Source organism: Phyllobates terribilis, unplaced genomic scaffold (assembly GCF_046119375.1).
Source record: "Phyllobates terribilis strain yellow unplaced genomic scaffold, ASM4611937v1 Scaffold_13__5_contigs__length_258822181, whole genome shotgun sequence".
NCBI classification, from domain to species: domain Eukaryota; kingdom Metazoa; phylum Chordata; class Amphibia; order Anura; family Dendrobatidae; genus Phyllobates; species Phyllobates terribilis.
Genome location: NW_027362773.1, coordinates 4,045,638 through 4,066,546, shown reverse-complemented (window position 1 = coordinate 4,066,546; position 20,909 = coordinate 4,045,638). Strand labels below are relative to the sequence as shown.

At 44.2% G+C, this 20,909-nt stretch overlaps 1 protein-coding gene across 1 annotated transcript in view; it reads right to left on the bottom strand.

Moving 5' to 3' along the window:
* The window catches only part of SLC12A4 (solute carrier family 12 member 4), a 394,075-nt gene that overhangs the window by 326,653 nt on the left and 46,513 nt on the right, over positions 1-20,909 (bottom strand). Inside the window, exons 2-3 of the mRNA XM_073657959.1 lie at positions 12,163-12,257; positions 4,005-4,136 (exon numbers count right to left, since the gene is read on the bottom strand). Coding sequence (XP_073514060.1) covers positions 4,005-4,136; positions 12,163-12,257 — 227 coding nt within the window. The remainder of the gene's footprint in view (positions 1-4,004; positions 4,137-12,162; positions 12,258-20,909) is intronic.

Sequence of the window (20,909 nt, the reverse complement as noted above, 5' to 3'; positions counted from 1 at the left end):
GCTCATAAATCTGCAGCATGTTCATTAATTTTGCGGAAGCGCCGCCATTGACTTACATTGAGACGCATATAATCCGTGTCTGTACATTTGTACACGCGGATTATATGCAATTCAATGTGCGGATGGTACCCAGTTCAGGAGGAGAGAAGACTCATCCAGACCTGGGTACCATTGTACCTGTGAAAAAAAGAATAAAATAACAAATAAAGTTTATATTCACCTTTCCGACGGCTCTCTCTGCATGCCGGCAGCGCTGAAGGACCTTCGGTGACGTCACAGTCATGTGACCGCAGGCCCTTCACTGCTGTGTCTCGCGATATGCCGGCAGCCAGGAACGAGCGCTGCAGCCACGCCGGGGCCTCAGGGGTGAGTATAGCTTTATTTTAAGCATTGTTTTACGGTCACACTATATAAATCCATGCTGTTTGCATGGATTTATATAGTGTGACCTAGTTGTCAAGCACTTTCCAAGTGATGCCTGGAAAGAGCTTGTCAATCTGCATGCGGAAAAGCATGTGAATCCGCATGTATTCTGCAGGAAAAAAGCATGCACAATCTGCATGCGTTTTTTCTGCCAGGGAGATGCAGAAATGCTGCAGAAATTTTCTGCTTCATTTCTGCATCGTGGGCACATAGCCTAAGAGTTTAAGTCTCCCTCCCAGTTTTTTAGCCAGAGAGCTCTTCTAGCTGAATTCAACAAGGTGAAAGCTTGTGCTGTCAGATGGACAGCGTCTGCTGAAGTATCCACAAGGAAGGCTGCCGCTTTTGCTATATTTGGTAAGCTTGCCAGTGGTAGATCCCTAGGGCGTTTATTACCGATCTGCTTCTGTAGATGGCCCAGTCACACACTGAGGCTAAGGCTGTGTTCACACGATGCGTATTTCATGCGTTTCCGCGGCGTTTTTGCAGTTGCGTAAACGCCGCGGAAACGCATGAAAAACGCATGGTAGAAGGGAAGCAATGTTCCCCAATGGAAATCCGCATGTGCTGTGCCCATGATGCGGATTTTTCCGCAGCGTTAACGCTGCGGTCAAAAATCCGCAGCATGTCAATTAATTTTGCGGAAACGCGGCGATTTCGCCGCCATTGACTTGCATTAGAACGCGCCAATTCCGCAAGACAGCATCTGTACTTGCGTAATTGGTGCGTTCTAATGTGCGGATGGTACCCGGGTGTGGAGGAGAGGAGAGTCTCATCCACACCCAGGTACCATTAAAAAAGCTGTAAAAAAAGAATAAAATAAAAAATAAATGTATTCTTACCATCTGTCGGCCCGCACAGCGCTCCCGCTTGGTTCCCGGCACTTGCAGTGAGTTGTAGGACCTTCGGTGACGTCAGAGTCATGTGACGGGTCACATGACGCTGACGTCGGCAGGTCTTTCAATTCAAAGTTGCCGGCAGCCGGGAGAACAGATTGAGCAGGACAGCGCGGGCCATCGGAGGTAAGTATATACACTCTCTCGGGTCACACTGTATAAATCCATGCTGTTTGCATGGACTTATATAGTGTGACCTAGTTATCAAGCACTTTCCAGGTGATGCTAAAATCGCCTGGAAAGCGCGTGTCAATCTGCATGCGGAAACGCATGTGAATCTGCATGTGGATCCGCATGTATTCTGCAGGAAAAACGCATGCACAATCTGCATGCGTTTTTTCTGCCAGGGAGATGCAGAAATGATGCAGAAATTTTCTGCTTCATTTCTGCATCGTGTGCACATACCCTAAGTGCCCACGATGCAGAAGTGCTGCATATTTTATCGGCTTCTCCCTGGCAGGAAAAACGCATGCGGATTTTACATGCGTTTTTCCCGCCAGGTAGAAGCGTTTGACAAGCGTTTTTGCATGCATTTCTGCATGCGGGTTATCAAGCACTTTTCCAAGCAATTTTAGCATCACTTGGAAAGTGCTTGACAACTTGGTCACACTATATAAATCCATGCAATCGGCATAGCGTAGTTTCCCATCATACGAAGGTGACCTTGTCGTGGTTGATGGGCACACATAAATTGGCCAAATTATGCGCAAAAAAACTTCATTTTTCAAAGTGACATTAGTTTAGATACAATATTTCTTATATTTTCATGTATAGAGTGCCGAAGTTCTTTTTGCAATTGAGACTACTCTTTTCTTCAGAGCACCCGAATAGACCAGTGAGCGACCCCTCTCTTTTTTCTACATGACTAAATGACGTCATGGCAGGTCCTTCACACCACCGCGACCCATACAACAGACGAGACGGAGCGGAAAAATACAGGGGGACATCGGAAGGCAAGTATAATCTTTATTTTTTATTTTAAATTCTTTTTTTTTTTTTTTTTTTTTTTTTACAGGTACTATGGTACTCGAGTCTGGAGGAGAGTCTCCTCTTCTCCAGAGCCGGGTACCATCCACACAAAGAAACGCATATTATCCGTGTGTGCAAATGTGCTGACACAGATAATATGCGCTTCAATGCAAGTCAATGGCGGCAATTACGCTACGTGTTCGCAAAATTAATGGACATGCTGCGTATTTTTCCGCAATGATAATCCGCAGCAGAAATTTCCGCAGCATGTGCACAGCACATGCGGATTATCATTGGGGACCATGGGGCACGTATTACCAAGCATTTTTTAAGCGTTTTCACTGCGGAAATTCTGCGGCAAAAACGCTTGAAAAACGCATAGTGGGCACGCAGCCTTAAGGATCTCGCCGTACACGTGGCTGCTATGTTTGGTTTAAATGCAGAAGCCCAGAATTTCCAGGCATTTTTCAAAAAGCTCTCAGATCTTTAATAAGTTCGGCATCATCGAATGGAAGTGTTTAGCTGCTTGACACCTTACACACCACCATATCAACTTTGGGTATCTTATCCCAAATTTCCAAGACCTGTGGTTCAAAGAGGTATTTCCTCTATCAGTTTTGGGATGAAGATGTTTTTTTGGCCATTTTCTTCCACTCTTTTTTAATCAACAGGGCTATGGTTTTATGTACTGGGAAACATTTGTGCTTCCTGATTTCTAGCCTCCCAAACATCTGATCCTGCATGGACCTTGGCTCTTTGACTCATCTACTTTCATGGTGCCTCTGACCGCCTTCACTAGTCTACGTGTGTCCTTAGGTGGAAAACAAGATTACTTTAATTGAATTTGTGTTCACAGCTGTTTGAGGTAAACGGCTGAAGACTTCAGACATCGTTAGTTGGGAAACATGCAGGCTCGGGACGCGAGTCCGCAACAAAATCAGGAAACCAGCATAGCAAGTATCAGTACATCCTATGTCAATAAAGGGTTAAAGCAAAGCAGTCAGAGCTGCTGGGAGGAAAAGTACATGTACATGTGTGTCAGGGGGGAGAGTTGCATGTGCATCCTTGGAGTGAGCAAGCAGCCCACTGCCGGCAAAGGTCCATATGGCATTTGCCTGAACTGCCAGTCTGGCCCTAATCTAGGGCATATCAATGTTCCAACTTATTCCTAATAAAGACGCATGCTTGACTGGATAACTTACTGACTATACTTTATAAGATTAGATTTTCCTGCCTATTGCCACTACTTGGTGACTGATATGAACAGGTTCATATTCATATCAAAAGGAGCAATATACAGCTCTATATAAAATATAGCAATGGGTATATTTAATATATTTAGTCTTTATACATAGTATAAATAATTAGCATAAAATGTATTTCAGGTTATTAATCAATCATCCAACAAAGCCTTTACCTTTACCAGGGCAGCACAGTGGCTCAGTGGTTAGCACTGTAGCCTTGCAGCGCTGGGGTCCTGGGTTAATATCCCACCAAGGACAACATCTGCATGGAGTTTGTATGTTCTCCTCCTGTTTGGGTGGGTTTCCTCTGGGTTCTCCGGTTTACTCCCACACGCCAAAGATATACTGATAGGGAACGTAGATTGTGAGCCCCAATGGGGACAGTGCCCATAATGTCTGTAAATTGTCTGAATTGTAAAGCGCTGAAATGTTGGCGCTATAAAAAACAAAAAGATTATTATTTATTATTATTTACCTTGAATACTTTCTTTCGAGCACCATCTCCGCTTTCAGCTTCTTCATGCTCCTTTGCTCCCTGTGTTAGGTTTGTGTAGTTTGCAAGGCGGCTCAGAAGGGAAGAAACTTTAGGTCGAATATCCAGCTCTTCCTACAAAAAAAATAAATAAATGTCTTTAAAATATGAATCCTACAAAGCAAATGGCAGATAAAGGTAATCAGTCACCAGGTTTTTCCTACCTAATCTGAGAGCAGCATAATGTAGGAGCAGAGACGCGGATTCCAGCGATGTGTAACTTGCTTGTCTGTTTAATTTTTATCAATTAAATTTATCAATTGATGGCCTTATTTTTTGGCAGATTGAGTGGTAGATTTTATTGGTATACATAGGATTTCTTCTAATCACTTAAAAAAGAATGAACAGAAACAGCAATTCTGCCAGCTGTTTTTTTTCACAGCATTCACCGACCACAATAATATAGTGTTATTAGTACAGGTCATCACGAATGCAGTGATACAAAAGGTGTTGTTTTTTTTGTGGGGTGTGGAGAGGTCGCTTTAGAGGTTTTTTTTTTTTTTTTTTTCATTAAACCATTTTTTAATTGATAAAACTAGGATTTGGAGTTTCTTTTATATCTATTTATTTTTTTCTCTTAGACTTAAATTTATTTTTTACAATTTTTACTGGTCCCACAAGAGGACTTCATCCTTTCATTGCATTAATACTCTCTATATAGGACAGTGCACTACCTCCACTGTCAGTAGTCAGGTCTCGCCCCTGATGGGATATGATTGCTGAAAGATTGGGCAGACAGGGAAGTCAATGTCAGGCCTCCATGTTGCCATAGCAACCATCAGTATTCCATGATTGTGCTGCAGGGGTGCCAATGGTCTGACAGAGAAAGTGATCTTAATTAGTCAGATTCCTCGGGTGCCACTGCCACTACGGTATAAGATGGGTTCAAGTGCGGAGATTGGCACCATGTCTGGCCCCGGCACATGCAGCTGTATATAACAGCTGCAGCTGGCAAAGGCACAACTCCTGAGCCTGTGCCATCTCTGGTAGATCAGATTATAGCAAGGCACCTACAATCTTCACAAACAGTAGATACAAATTGCGATGGGCACAACTATAAAATATGTATGGAGTGCCAGTCAAGGAAGTAAAATCAACTAAAGGAAAACAAAAAGTAGCGTAAATGCAAAAAGGACGGCTTCACATCCAAAAAATTCAATTTTATTATGAAAAAATTAGAATAAATAAAATGTAATTTTTTTTCACTAAAACGTTGCATCAACCCTAAGTTTTTAATTTTCAAAAGGGATAATAGGAGAAAATGAACCATACAATTTGTTACACCAATACACCATATGAGGTCGAAAACTACTTTTGAAAGACAGTGCAAAGCTCAGAAGGGAAGGAGCGCCATATTGGAGTTCAGATTTTGGTGGATTTGTTTGAGTGTGCCATGTCACATTGACAGAGACCCTGAGGTGCCAGAACAGAAGAAACCCCCCAGAAAGTGACCACATTTTACAAACTACACCTCTCAATGAATTCATCTGGGGGTGCAGTGATCATATTGACACCACAGGTGGTTTTATACCACAGTGAAGAAAAAATAATTATATTTTTACCACAAAAAAATTGTTTAAGCCCCAGATTTTACATTTTCACATGCGGATACGAGTAAAATTGCCAATAAAATTTGCCACCGAATTTCTACTGAATGTTGCAATACCGTACCGCTTAGCCACACGGCGAGACTCGGGAGGGACAGAGAGCTATTTGACTCATGGAGAACAAATTATTGTAGAATAGTTTGCGGACTCCATATAGAGCCCCTAAGTGCCAGAAGAGCATAACCCCCCCCTCATGACTCCATTTTGGAAATTACACCTCTCTGGGAATTTATCTACAGGTGTAGCAACTATTTTGACTCCATGTGTGTTTCCAGAAACAAGCAGAAGTGGATGTTGCTGAGTGAAATTAGCAAATCTGCCATTGTAGTGGACATACACAGAAGTGCCTAGTATGTTGTAGTGCCTAGTACATTGTGCCCATCTTGGGCATCTGGAGACCTGGACCGCGTAAATTAATTGGGCTCTCATCGCTACAGGAATGCCAAATATGTGGACGCTAACTGCGGGTTAGGCACACTGGGGCTCAGCAGGCAGTGAGGCATTTGGATTTGGAAGAGCAGAATTGGCTGGATTTCTTTTAGGAGGTGAGGAACCATAGCACTTTTCCAGTCTTTGTGCTACCAGTAATGTGGAAACACCTTATATTTCTGTTAACAGATGATGGACCCGAGTGGGCACTTGATTTTTTTGTGGATTGAGTTAGAGCTTTCATTAGGAATATTTTACATAATGTTTGGGATCACATTTATCCTGCGCTCTACACTGAGCACTTACATCAGTGTTCCCATCTAAATCTTCTAGTGACATGATTCAGATGAAACCCACCCCCCTCCGCGAGAGATCCACTCACTATAATGAGGCAGCAGAGTTACTGCGGACCACGTCTGGCCTCGGTTCAGCGCTGTCCTTTTCAGAAGGGCACAAAACTGAACAACGGTACTGTTATGTACGCTTAAAAAGACAGACAAGCCAAATCATAGACCATAGTCCACAGTGCCTCCCTCTGCCTCATTACAGGGAATCTTCCACTGGAGCTTCTGTCTGAATCACGTATTTTAGAGATCTACACGGAAACCCCGGCTTAAGGCAGAGCGTAGGATATATGTGCGCCAAGCCTTACTGCGATCTTTGGGAGGCAGAATGAAAAAAATCAACAGCAGGTGAATAATTGGTTTTATTTATTTTTATGACGTTACTTATTTGGTATTAGTGATTAGACGACAGATTTATTCTTTGTGTCGATGCGATTACAGCGATACCAGATTTATATATTTTTTTTGTGTTTGGTTGCTGTCACACACTAAAAGATGCTTTAATTGCAAAAACAAACAGACATGATATGAGACATGTTATGAGAGCTATAATTTCCCTATGTATCTGCTGAGTCATGTGAGGGCTTGATTTTTTGCGGGACGAGTTGACATTTTTATTGGTACTATTTACGGCACCTAACTTTTTTGTATTGCTTTATATTCAGATTTTTGGGAGGCAGAACAAGCAAAATCCAGCAATTTGGGAATTATTATTGTTTTGTTTTTTTTGCGGTTCATCGGGTGGTAAAATTGTTAAGGCAGCTTTATTCTTCGGGTCAGTACGATTACAGCAATACCACATTTATATCTTTTTTTTTTATCTTTTGCTGCTTTTACAGAACAAAAACTATTTCATAAAAGAAGAATTGTTTTTGCATCACTGTATTCTGAGAGCTATAATTTTTTTATTTCTCTGCTGACAAAGCATACCATTTTTATTTCCATTCGACTTTTTGATCGAGTACAATTTTTGTCAGTGTTTACTGAAGGAGTTAACTAGTATGACAGTTTTATAGGTTGGGTCATTCCCGATACGGTAATGCCAAATGTGTGTACTTTTTTTTTTGTTTAGTTTTATTTTTTTTACATAGATGTGTATTTATTGGTATAATATTTTCATTTTCTTTTGTTCTTTATTTTGTGACTTTTTTTTTTACTTTGTCCCTTAGACGAACATCATGGTTAATGCTTTCCACCTCTAGTGTTTATTTTTTCTTTTCCTCTCGTCATCCTTTTTAAGCCCTGAAACATCATATTTATTATTATTACACATCCATTCTTCAAATATTTTTTTAATTTTATTACATTATTATTGCTCATAATCTTGGATTGAGATGTTATCCAATATACCTTTATTATGAAAACGAGACAATAAAAATAACACAGCTATTAAAAACACTAAAGATTCATTTTTTGGATGTGCAGTCCTCCTTTTTCCTTTCCATCGTCACATACAGTAACATCATTTTGTGGGAAAGGTTTAGACCTTTTTTGACAAATACATCAAGATTATGCAAAGACAATATTTAACCATATTGATCTTTATTTTTCAACACCTCTGTTATTCGTCCTTACAACTAGATATCGGCTTATAGGCCAAATTCTGACATATACACGTACAGGAGTGGTACGAGATTGCAGAAAATGGGGTAGTAGTCGCCATGCTACATCTAATGCTTATAGTCAGAGTCCATAGTTTCAGGGTTGCACAGACCCCTTCTTCAGGTCAATTTGCAAGGTTTTATTTCATTCACATTTAAAATAGCGCTATATACCAGTAGGTCAGATAAGTAATGTGTCGGTGCGCAACATCATATAGGGGCAAAATATCATCAGGTTAGGTATATGATGTGTCAGTGTGTGGTATAAGAAGGTCAAATATACATATCACATTGCCACATTAATTTCATATACCATACACTCCAAATGATACAAATTTAAGCAGTTATTGCGAGTGAGATGCAGAAATTCTGAGTTGGATTTTGAGTGGGCGAGACCAAACTCATGCACTGTTGTAGATTCTCTCATCCGAGTGTCAGCTTAGTGGAAACCAATTCTCTCAGATGAGCACACTGTGGAGAAGATAGAGAACAAAATGTATCCATCTTCTCCATTTTGTGAATACGCGGAAATTGGACCACATTCAGGTGTCACCTGAGCGCAGTCCAATTGTTTCCACAAACCCTTAGACTTGAATGGGTGAGTGGCCTCCAATCTCCAAGCAAAGTCACACCATGCAGCGATCTTTTTTTTTTCACTGACAGATTCTGTCAATTAAAATCGGGCATCAGCACTGTCCTATTGAATAAGATTGGGCCGACTGCTATCCGATAAACCCATGTGGATGAACCCTCCTATTCTCTTCCAGCATGTGAGTGCTATTAAGCAAACTACATATATACAGTGCTGGCCAAAAGTGTTGGCACCCCTGCAATTCTGTCAGATAATATTCAGTTTCTTCCTGAAAATGATTGCAATCACAAATTCTTTGGTATTATTATCTTCATTTAATTAGTCTTCAATGAAAAAAACACATAAAGAATGGTCCTAAAGCCAAATTGGATATAATGCCACACCAAACCTAAAAAAGGGGGTGGACAAAAGTATTGGCATCCTTTGAAAAATGATGTGATGCTTCTCTAATTCGTGTAATTAACAGCACCTGTAACTTACCTGTGGCACCTAACAGGTGTTGGCAATAACTAAATCACACTTGCAGCCAGTTAACATGGATTAAAGTTGACTCAACCTCTGTCCTGTGTCCTTGTGTGTACCACATTGAGCATGGAGAAAAGAAAGAAGACCAAAGAACTGTCTGAGGACTTGAGAAACCAAATTGTGAGGAAGCATGAGCAATCTCAAGGCTACAAGTCCATCTCCAAAGACCTGAATGTTCCTGTGTCTTCCGTGCGCAGTGTCATCAAGAAGTTTAAAGCCCATGGCACTGTGGCTAACCTCCCTAGATGTGGACGGAAAAGAAAAATTGACGAGAGACTTCAACGCAAGATTGTGCGGATGGTGGATAAAGAACCTTGACTAACATCCAAACAAGTTCAAGCTGCCCTGCAGTCCGAGGGTACAACAGTGTCAACCCGTACTATCCGTCGGCGTCTGAATGAAAAGGGACTGTATGGTAGGATATCCAGGAAGACCCTACTTCTTATCCCGAGACATAAAAAACCAGGCTGGAGTTTGCCAAAACTTACCTGAGAAAGCCTAAAACATTTTGGAAGAATGTTCTCTGGTCTGATGAGACAAAAGTAGAGCTTTTTGGCAAAAAGCATCAACATAGAGTGTACAGGAAAAAAAAAAAGAGGCATTCAAAGAAAAGAACACGGTCCCTACAGTCAAACATGGCGGAGGTTCCCTGATGTTTTGGGGTTGCTTTGCTGCCTCGGGCACTGGACTGCTTGACCGTGTGCATGGCATTATGAAGTCTGAAGACTACCAACAAATTTTGCAGCATAATGTAGGGCCCAGTGTGAGAAAGCTGGGTCTCCCTCAGAGGTCATGGGTCTTCCAGCAGGACAATGACCCAAAACACACTTCCAAAAGCACTATAAAATGGTTTGAGAGAAAGCACTGGAGACTTCTAAAGGTGGCCAGCAATGAGTCCAGACCTGAATCCCATAGAACACCTGTGGAGAGATCTCAAAATGGCAGTTTGGAGAAGGCACCCTTCAAATATCAGGGACCTGGAGCAGTTTGCCAAAGAAGAATGGTCTACAATTCCAGCAGAGCATTGTAAGAAACTCATTGATGGTTACCGGAAGCGGTTGTTTGCAGTTATTTTGGCTAAAGGTTGTGCAACCAAGTATTAGGCTGAGGGTGCCAATACTTTTGTCCGGCCCTTTTTTGGAGTTTTGTGTGAAATGATCAATGATTTGATTTTTGCTTCATTCTCTTTTGTGTTTTTTCCTTGCAAGCAAATTAAATGAAGAGAATAATACCAAAGAATTTGTGATTGCAGTCATTTTCAGGAAGAAACTGAGTATTAAATGAATTAAATGAAGAGAATAATACCAAAGAATTTGTGATTGCAATCATTTTCAGGAAGAAACTGAGTATTAAATGAATTAAATGAAGAGAATAATACCAAAGAATTTGTGATTGCAATCATTTTCAGGAAGAAACTGAATCTGACAGAATTGCAGGGGTGCCAATACTTTTGGCCAGCACTGTATGGTCACTTGGCCGCACGCGGAAAACTCGGCACAAAAACCAGCAAAGAATGAATGCAGACTTTTCTTCTGAGATTGGACAACCCCTTTACATAGGGTCATTTTCTAATGACACGTTCCTTTTTAGGAGGTTGGAGAGCTAATGACATACAGGTGCATCTCACTAAATTAGAATATCATCAAAATGTTAATTTATTTCAGTTCATAAATACAAGAAGTGAAACTCATATATAATATAATCATTACAAGCAAAATGATCTATTTCAAGTGTTTATTTCTATTAATGTTGAGGATTATGGCTTACAGCCAATGAAAACACAAAAGTCATTATCTCAGTAAATTAGAATAATTAACAAAAACACCTGCAAAGGCTTCCTAAGCCTTCCTTAATCTGCTTCAGTAGGTTCCACAATCATAGGAAAGACTGCTGACTTGACAGATGTCCAGAAGGCAGTCATTGACACTAAGTAGATGCAAAGTAAATTTTGCATTTCTTTTGGGAATCAAGGTCTCAGAGTCTGTAGGAAGAGTGGAGAGGCACACAATCCAAGCTGCTTGAGGTCTAGTGTGATGTTTCCATGATCAGTGATGTTTTGGGGAGCCATGTCATCTGCTGATGTAGGTCCACTGTGTTTTATCAAGACCAAAGTTAGCGCAGCCGTCTACCAGGAAATTTTAGAGCACTTCATGCTTCCCTCTGCCGACAAGCTTTTTGTAGATGGAAATTTCATTCTCCAGTAGGACTTGGCACCTGTCCACACTGCCAAAAGTACCAATACCTGGTTTAAAAACTACAGTATCACTGTGCTTGATTGGCCAGAAAACTCGTCTGACCTTAACCCCATAGAGAATCTGTGGAGTATTGTCAAGAGGAAGATGAGAGACACCAGACCCAACAATGCAGACGAGCTGAAGGCTGCTATCAAAGCCACCTGGGCTTCCATAACACCTCAGCAGTGCCACAGGCTGATCGCCTCCATGCCACGCCGCATTGATGCAGTAATTGATGCAAAAGGAGCCACGACCAAGTATTGAGTGCATTTATTGAACATACATTTCAGTAGGCCAACCATTTCGGATTTTAAAAACATTTTTCAAGCAGTTGTTATAGAGTATTCTAATTTACTGAGATAATGACTTTTGTGTTTTCATTGGCTGTAAGCCATAATCATCAACATTAACAGAAATAAACACTTGAAATAGATCACTCTGTTTATAATGACTCTATATAATATACAAGTTTCACTTTTTGTATTGAAGAACTGAAATAAATTAACTTTTTGATGATATTCTAATTTAGTGAGATGAACCTCTATATATTTGTCAATGTGTAAGGGAGAGCTGTGGATGTAATGTTGCCTACTTTGGCTTTAAATATGAACATTTATAATGGTAACAAGTATGGTCTTTAGCTGTGAATTATTGGCATTTTACCTTTTCAGCTTATTAGCGATACAAACATGTATCCTCAATGATTTGTTTAAGCAGGCAAACCGTAGTATGCAGTTTAATTTACAAAAGCATGTATACATAATCTCACCTCAAATAAGGCTAGGTTCCGATCATAGAACTCGCTGCCTCTGCGTGGCTCAGAGTTTTTGAGAAATGGACTATTCTCTCTAACACTCCCATGACCTGTTTAAAAAAAAGCAATCATGAATGGTTTAAGAAAAGAATTTTGCATACATTGAGCAACATAAAAATATATCACTTGTATGATACGGAAAAAAAAAAAAAAAGAGAGAAACATGAAGAAAAAGAGAAAAAAAAAAAGTTAAGAAAATAGATTTGTTTTGAGGTCTAAGGGATAACGTTTCTCCTTATGGAGAGTGACACACCAGCTCTGGCACGTCAAGGTAAGGAGGCTTATTCGCCATGCAATGCTCCTCTGGGAAATTTAATATGCAAATTGCCTCTTCAGAGGAAAAGAGGACTTGTACTCTATAGCGCCACTTATTGTAGGATTGCTGCTTCCAATAGGTGGCGCTATAGAGTACAAGTCCTCTTTTTCTCTGAAGAGGCAATTCGCATATAAGATTTGTTTTATCACCTGCAATTTTAGTGGGAAAACATAGCCTCACTTTAGACCAGGGATGTCAAACTCAAATACACAGAAGGTCAAAATTAAAAAATTGGGACAAAGTTTTGGGCAGCCTTGATATTTATTAAAACAATGTCTACAGTTGAGAGAGTTTTTCCTCATCAACAAATAATATATGTACGTCATATGTTGTGAAGAGGTTAAAGGTGTTGTCCGGTCTAAAATGGTAAGTCTGCAGTCACTCTTTGTGACTGCAGACTTGTGAATTCTCCCAGGGTGCACACTGTGTGCTGTGAGGATTCTCCTGTGTCAGTGCCAGAAATAATGGTCACGTGTCCGCAAGTATGAGATATGCAAACTCCTGGCCAGAACCTGACTAGACTATTTCTGGCCTCATGCAATATACTAGTAGTGAGCATGCCAGAAACTGTTTAGTCAGGTTCTGGCCAGGAGTTTGCATATCACATACTTGCGGACACGTGACCGCTGTTCCCAGCACTGATAACTGAGAATTATCTCAGCGAGCAGTGCGCTCTGGGAGGATTCACAAGTCTTCAGTCACATGAAGTGACTGCAGACTTGACATTTTAAACCAGACTACACCTTTAAAGCGCTCCTGTCAGCAGGATTGTGCTCAGTAAACCATATACACTGTCAGGTGGGCGACATTACACTGATTAATATGATACCTTTGTTGACATCTTTAACTCCTTTTAGAGATCATTTCATCTTCAACTTGCTTGACTGTTCACAATAACCGTAATTTTGACCAGGGGGGCCCAAACATTTACATGCCACTGTAACTAACACTTCTTCAGTTTCCATCTCACAGGCAGCCAGTGAGGTGGAAGGACGGGTACAGCTGAGTAGACAGCACTATCAGAGGACAGCTGCGCCAGTGTTTGCAATGACACAAAGCTCAGACAGAGAGTGTTTGTAATGACAAAGCGAGAGAGCATGCAGAGAGAGATCTCTCATATATATCTCACTATGAATATTGTTTAAGCTGGCTGAGGGATTGGGTGGTTTAGCGAGGACAAGGAATGTCCACGTGGGAGAAAAAAACCTGGTACTGATTTTAAGTTACAGATTCCGTTATCAACTAATAATAATAATTTTTATAGCGCCAACATATTCCGCAGCACTTTACAATTTTAGGGGGGGCTTAGACAATACAGACGTGACAGAATAAGAAGAACTCATATCAAAAGGAGTGAGGGCCCTTCTCGCAAGCTTATAGTCTATGAGGAAATAGGGGGGACACAAAAGGTAACATGTACATATGTTGTAAAATACAGCCATAATATACTAAATAGGGTAAGTACATAACACTACATGAACTTGTCACCAGCAAGTATGTTTACAGTACAAGACAGACTATTAAATGCACGGATGGTATGAACATGAATTTGAAGAAAATTTTAATATGGGCCAAACTAGGACAGTTAGACAAGTATGTTGAGGCGATAGGCCAGTCTAAAGAAATGGGTTTTTAGGGCATGCTTAAAACTGTGGGTATTGGAAATTAATCGAATTGTCCTGGGTAGTGCATTCCAAAGAATTGGCGCAACACGTGAGAAAGCTTGGAGACGTGAGTGGGAAATTCTGATTATGGAGGATTTTAGTTTTAAATCATTGGCAGAACGAAGCGTGGTAGACTGAGACGAGGGAGGAGATGTAGTGGGTGCTGAAGCATGGAGCGCTTTGTTGGTAACAGTGATAAGTTTATATTGAACTCTGTATTGGATGGGCAACCAGTGCAATGACAGTCACAGGAAAGAGGAATTGGTGTAGCGGTTGGCGAGGAATATGATCATGGCTGCTGCGTTCAGGACGGATTGGAGAGGGGAAAGTTTAGTAAGAGGGAGACCGATTAGTAAAGAGTTGAAATAGTCCAGACGAGAATGAATAAAAGCTACAATAAGAGTTTTTGCCAAGTCAAAGGTAAGAAAAGTTCTGATCCTTGAGATATTTTTGAGGTGTAGATGACATGAACGAGCGAGTGATTTGATTTAAGGAGTGAAGGAAAGATCTGAATCAAATATGACCCCAAGACAGCGGGCATGTTGCTGGGGAGAAATGGTAGAGTCACAAACGGAAATGGCAGTATCGGGCACAGGTGGGTTAGTGGAGGGAGGAAATACGAGTAGTTCAGTTTTTGACAGATTCAGTGTTAGATAGAGGGAGGACATAATGACAGAGACAGCAGAAAGACAATCACTGGTATTTTGTAAAAATGCAGGGGTGATGTCCGGAGAAGAGATGTATAATTGGGTGTCATCAGCATAGAGATGGTACTGAAAACAGAAACGGCTGATTGTTTGTCCAATAGGAGCAGTGTATAAAGGAGAAAAGAAGGGGGCCTAGGACTGATTCTTGAGGAACCCTGACAGTAAGGGGAAGGGGAAAGGAAGAGGAGCCAGCAAAATGCACAGAGAAGGAGCGGTCAGAGAGGTAGGAGAACCAGGAGAGAACAGTGTCCTTGAGGCCAAAAGAGAGGAGCATAGTGAGCAGGAGTTGGTGATCCACAGTATCGAATGCTGCAGAGAGATCTAGGAGAATCAGCAGGGAGTAGTGACCATTAGATTTATCTGTTAGTAGATCACTAGACACTTTAGTGAGTGCAGTTTCAGTAGAGTGTAAAGAGCGGAAACCAGATTGGTAAGGGTCGAGTTATCTGAGATATAGCGGATCAGACGGGAGTGGACCAAGCGTTCCATGAGTTTAGAGATAAAGGGAAGATTGGAAACAGGTCTGTAGTTAGCAGTGCAGTGCTGCTCAAGGGATGTTTTTTTTAAGTGATGGATGTATGCTGGTGTGTTTATAAGTGGAGGGAAAAATACCAGATGAGAGGGAGAGGCTGAATATTTTAGTTAGGTGAGTGGTGACAGTTGGAGAAAGGGACTGAAGGAGATGTGAAAGAATAGGGTCACTGGTGAAGGTGGTAGGGCGAGAAGGTGCAAGGAGCCTGATCACTTCTTCCGTGACAGGTTTGAAGTCAGAAAGTGAGCAAGATACAATGTGGGCGGGAGGAACATGCATAACATTTGGGGATTGGGAGAATATTTCCTGTCTGATATGGTCAAGTTTTACTTTGAAATAATTGGCCAGATCTTCAGCGCTGTGGTCGGGGCCTGTGCTGCTTGATTAAGGAGAGCGTGAAATGTGTCAAAGAGGTGTTTAGGATTATTGAACAGTGAGATGATGAGGTTGTTAACGTAGATTTGTTTGGAGAGGTGAAGGGCAGAGTTATCCGTTTTAAGCATAAATTTATAATAGATGAAATCTTCAGCCAGATTCAATTTCCTCCACAGATGTTCAGCGCACCTGGAGCACTGCTGGAGAAAATGTGTTTGCGGCTTGTGCCAGGGTTGTCGCCGTCTATGCAGAGTTGTTCTTTGTGTAGAAGGTGTGGCTTCATCCAGGGAGCATTGCAATGTTTCGTTATAATGCTTCAGTGCAGAGTCAGGACATGAGAGGCAAAAGATTGGGGCCAGTGATTATTGCAACGTTTTCATAAATTAATGGCGCATATATTTCTATAAGTGTGGAAAGTGGGGGTGTCTTGAGTAGGGTCACAGTTCTTGACAGAGAATTAAAGAAGGTTGTGGTCAGAGAGCGTTACAGGAGAGTTAGTAAAATCATGCACTGAGCAGAGATGGGAGAAGATCAGGTCCAGTGTGATCCCGTCTTCATGTGTAGGAGAATTAGTAAGCTGTGAAAGGCCGAAGGAGGAGGTTAGCGATAAAAGCTAAGCGTCAGATGGGAAAAGGGGATCACAAATTGGGATGTTAAAGTCCCCCATGATGAGAGTGGGCATGTCGCAGGATAGAAAATTTGGAAACCAGGCGGCAAAGTGATCCAGGAACTGACGGGAGGGGCCTGGAGGGCGATACACAACCACCACTCGCAGGGAGAAGGGCCTGAGGTTGTGGGCTTCAAAAGAGGGGAAGTTAAGGGAGGGTAACCTGAAAAGTACATTTTGTTGAAAGGAGCAGACCAACACCTCCACCATCTACCTGATCTGTTGTCAGGTCTCGGGGTATGAGAGAAGTGTAGGCCACCATATGAGAGAGTAGCAGTGGTGGTGGTGTCCGACCGCTGGATCCATGTTTCCGTGAAAGCCAGAAGGTTGAGGGAATTTGAGAGGAAAAAGTCATGGATGTAGAAGAGTTCATTACATGTTGACAGCACGTTCCAACGTGCACAATTGAAAGAGATACAAACATGCTTGTGGTCATTGAGAAAAAAGTGCCACAACCCTGGGTACAGAGTGTAGCGTCGGCGTCCCTGCCTCCTGCTAGGCAGGGACGCTGTTCCCCTCACCTCTCCACTCCGTGCCCGGCGTCCTCCTCCCGCTGTGCTGGCAGCGCGCGCTGCTTCCCGGCCATTGTGCTTAGGGCGCGCGCGTGCTCCCCCTCTCTTAAAGGGGCCGCGCGCGCCGTCCTAAGGAGTCCCCGGTCAATGGCCGGAGGACCTCACCATATATAAGGCACCTCCTCCAAAATGGAGGTGCCCGAGCAATGTTGTTGCAAAGCCTTCACTCAGCTTCAGCCCTCAGGTCCCGTTACCAGTTACCTGCCAGTCACCTGCCAGATTCCTGCCTGTTACCAGCCAGATTCCTGCTTGCTACCTGCCTGCTAGCCTACCTGGAGGCTCCGCCGTCACTTGCCGTGACCACCTGCCTGTCCAGAGACTCTTGCCTGCTCACCTGGGAGCGCTCACCTGCTACCTGTCTGCTAGCCTACCTGGAGGCTCTGCCGTCACTTGCCGTGACCACCTGCCCGTCCAGAGACTCTTGCCCGCTCACCTGGGAGCGCTCACCTGCTACCTGCCTGCTGTCTTTCTACCCAGAGACTGTCCCTGTCACTTGCCGTGAGTACCCGTCCTTCTACTCAGAGACTGTCCCTGTCACTTGCCGTGACTACCTGCCCGTCTTCCCTGGGAGCCACCCGCTTCCTTACAAGGACAATCCCCTTGTATAGTTGCTCAGAGGTTCCGCCTCCCAGACCCGTTACAGTTTGCTCGGGCCATGGAACCCGGTGGCACCCAAGCTCCCTCGCTCTCGGACCTATGTCATGAACTGTCCCGTCAGAGGTCCCAACAGGAGTCCATCCTGAGTCATCTGCAGAATGTCAACTCTCGCCTGGACACTCTGACTGCTCCACCAGCAACCACCGCTAGTGTCATGACTCGCAGCCCGGCAGCGCCGCTGCCCACCAATACCATGGCATCCTGCCCCGGACCCCGGCTTTCTGCACCTCCTCGCTTCGGAGGCGACCCCGCTCAAGCTCGGGGCTTCATAAACCAGTGTACCCTGCACTTTGAACTCCTGTCCCACCAGTTTATCTCCGACCGGGCCAAAGTAGCCTTCATCATGTCCCATCTCACGGGGGAGGCACTGGCTTGGCTAAATCCTCTATGGGAGAGAGGAGACCCCCTGGTGTCCAACCTGCCAGCCTTTCTCACGGCTTTCCGGAAAGTCTTCGACGAACCCGGACGGAAGACCTCATCCGCATCATCTCTGCTACGCCTCCATCAAGGAAATCTCACCGTGGGCCAATATGCCATACGGTTCCGTACCCTTGCTTCGGAGATGGCCTGGGATAACGACGCCCTGGTGTCTGTCTTTTGGGAGGGTCTGTCCGGCCGTATTAAAGATGAACTCGCCGGTCGGGACATACCTACCACTCTCGACGACTTAATAACTCTTGCCACCCGGATTGACATCCGGTTCCAGGAACGCGCCAAAGAGGTCACCCGTGAGAGGAGGTTTCCACGTCTAGCCCCTACCTTTCAGAAACCTGTCACTTCTCCCGCTACTCCCCAGGCGCACTCACCCGAGCCTATGCAGGTCGATCAGACCAAGATGGTCAAAACCCGTCAAGAGTTACGCCGTGCCGAGGGGAGCTGCTTCTACTGAGGCAGTAAGGAGCACCAGATCCGTTCCTGCCCGGAGAGGTCGGGAAACGCCTGTGTCTAGGATCGCTCAGAGAGGTCGTCCTAGACAAGAGTAAACCCTCTCCATCTCTGTTGCTGTCGGTCTCTATCATCTGCGGGGAGAACCGTTATTTTGAACTAGCCCAACTTGACTCTGGAGCTGCCGGAAATCTCATTTCTCAGTCTCTGGTAGAGAAATACCGCATTCCCACCAAACCTCTAGCTGTACCCTTATCTGTCGCTGCCGTGGATGGGGCCCTCTTACCACATCCCATCCAACTCATCACCGAATCCATAACCCTGCAGATGGGAATGCTGCACTCTGAGAGCATCTTCTTTCATGTTCTGCCTGGACTCTCTCACGCCCTCTTACTAGGCCTACCTTGGCTTCAGAGACATGCACCTGTGCTTGATTGGCAGACCGGAGAAGTCCTTCGCTGGGGACAGGACTGTCATAAGACTTGTTTAGTTCCCGTCCATCCTGTCCGTCCTTCTCCTACTCCAGCCAATCTACCTGGTCTTCCGGCTCCTTATTGGTCGTATGCGGACGTCTTTAATAAAAAGGAGGCAGAGACATTACCCCCTCATAGACCATACGACTGCCCAATCGACCTGATGCCCGGCGCTACTCCACCCCGTGGGCGCATTTACCCTTTGTCCGCTGCCGAGACCCGATCCATGTCAGAATATATTGAGGAGAATCTGGCCCGGGGATTCATCCGGAAATCTACTTCCCGGCGGGAGCAGGCTTCTTCTTCGTCAAAAAGAAGGACGGCTCACTCCGTCCCTGTATAGACTATAGAGGCCTTAACCAGATCACGGTGAAGAATAAATACCCCCTTCCGCTCATTCCGGAATTATTTGACCGTCTGAGGAGGGCTAGAATCTTCACCAAGCTGGACCTCCGTGGGGCGTATAACCTGGTCCGTATCCGTCAGGGGGATGAATGGAAGACTGCATTCAACACCCGGGACGGCCACTATGAATACCTGGTAATGCCCTTTTGTCTCTGTAACGCTCCCGCCGTCTTTCAAGAGTTGGTCAATGACATCTTCCGGGACCTTCTCTACTCCTGCGTAGTGGTGTACCTGGACGACATCTTGGTCTTCTCTCCGGATCTCCCCACACACCGGAGGGATGTTCGTCAGGTTCTGCTCAGGCTCAGGCAGAACCACCTCTACGCTAAATATGAGAAGAGCCTCTTTGAGCAGACCTCGCTTCCGTTTTTGGGCTACATAATTTCTCAGACCGGCCTACGAATGGATCCTGAGAAACTGTCTGCCATCGAGAAGTGGCCTCGACCAGAGGGGTTGAAGGCTATTCAGCGGTTCCTGGGCTTCGCCAACTACAACCGCCTCTTCATACCACACTTCTCTTCCCGGACTGCCCCAATCTCTGCGCTCACCCGTAAGGGCACTAATCCCAGAGAATGGTCGCCCGAAGCAGAGGAAGCCTTTCTTTCCTTAAAACAGGCTTTCTCTTCCGCCCCGGTGCTGCATCGCCCGGACGGCAACAAACAATTCTTCCTGGAAGTTGACGCCTCCTCCTTTGGAGCCGGAGCGGTACTTACCCAAAAATCGTCTTCCGGGAGAATGGTAACTTGCGGCTTCTTCTCCAAACTCTTCTCCTCTTCCGAGCGCAACTATTCTATAGGAGACCGAGAGTTATTGGCTATTAAGCTGGCATTGGAGGAGTGGCGTTACCTGCTCGAGGGGGCTCTTCACCCGGTAATAATTTACACGGACCACAAGAACTTGGCTTACCTCCAGAGTGCCCAGAGAATTAACCCGCGCCAAGCCCGGTGGTCCTTGTTTTTTGCTCGCTTTGATTTTGCTCTTCATTTTCGCCCGGCTGACAAAAACATCAAAGCTGATGCCTTGTCCTGATCCTTCCTGGTGTCTGATCTTGAGGAGGAACCTAAACACATCATCGATCCCGCCAGAGTAATGCAGGTGGCCCCCGTGAGTCTAAATCGTCTCCCTCCCGGTAAGACGTTCGTAACGGTACCTGATCGGGAGAAGATCCTACACTGGGGTCACTCGTCTAAGCTTGCTGGCCACGCCGGTCAGAAAAAGACCCTCCAGCTTATCACCAGGCACTACTGGTGGCCTACCCTGCACAAGGACGTAATAGACTTTGTTTCTGCCTGTGTGTCCTGCGCCCGCAACAAGGTTCCGAGACACCTGCCGGTCGCCTCCTTCCTCTTCCAGTACCTGCTGCCCCCTGGCAGCATATAGCTATGGACTTCATAACAGATCTCCCTGTCTCTGCCGGTTGTACGGTCATTTGGGTGGTCGCTGACCGCT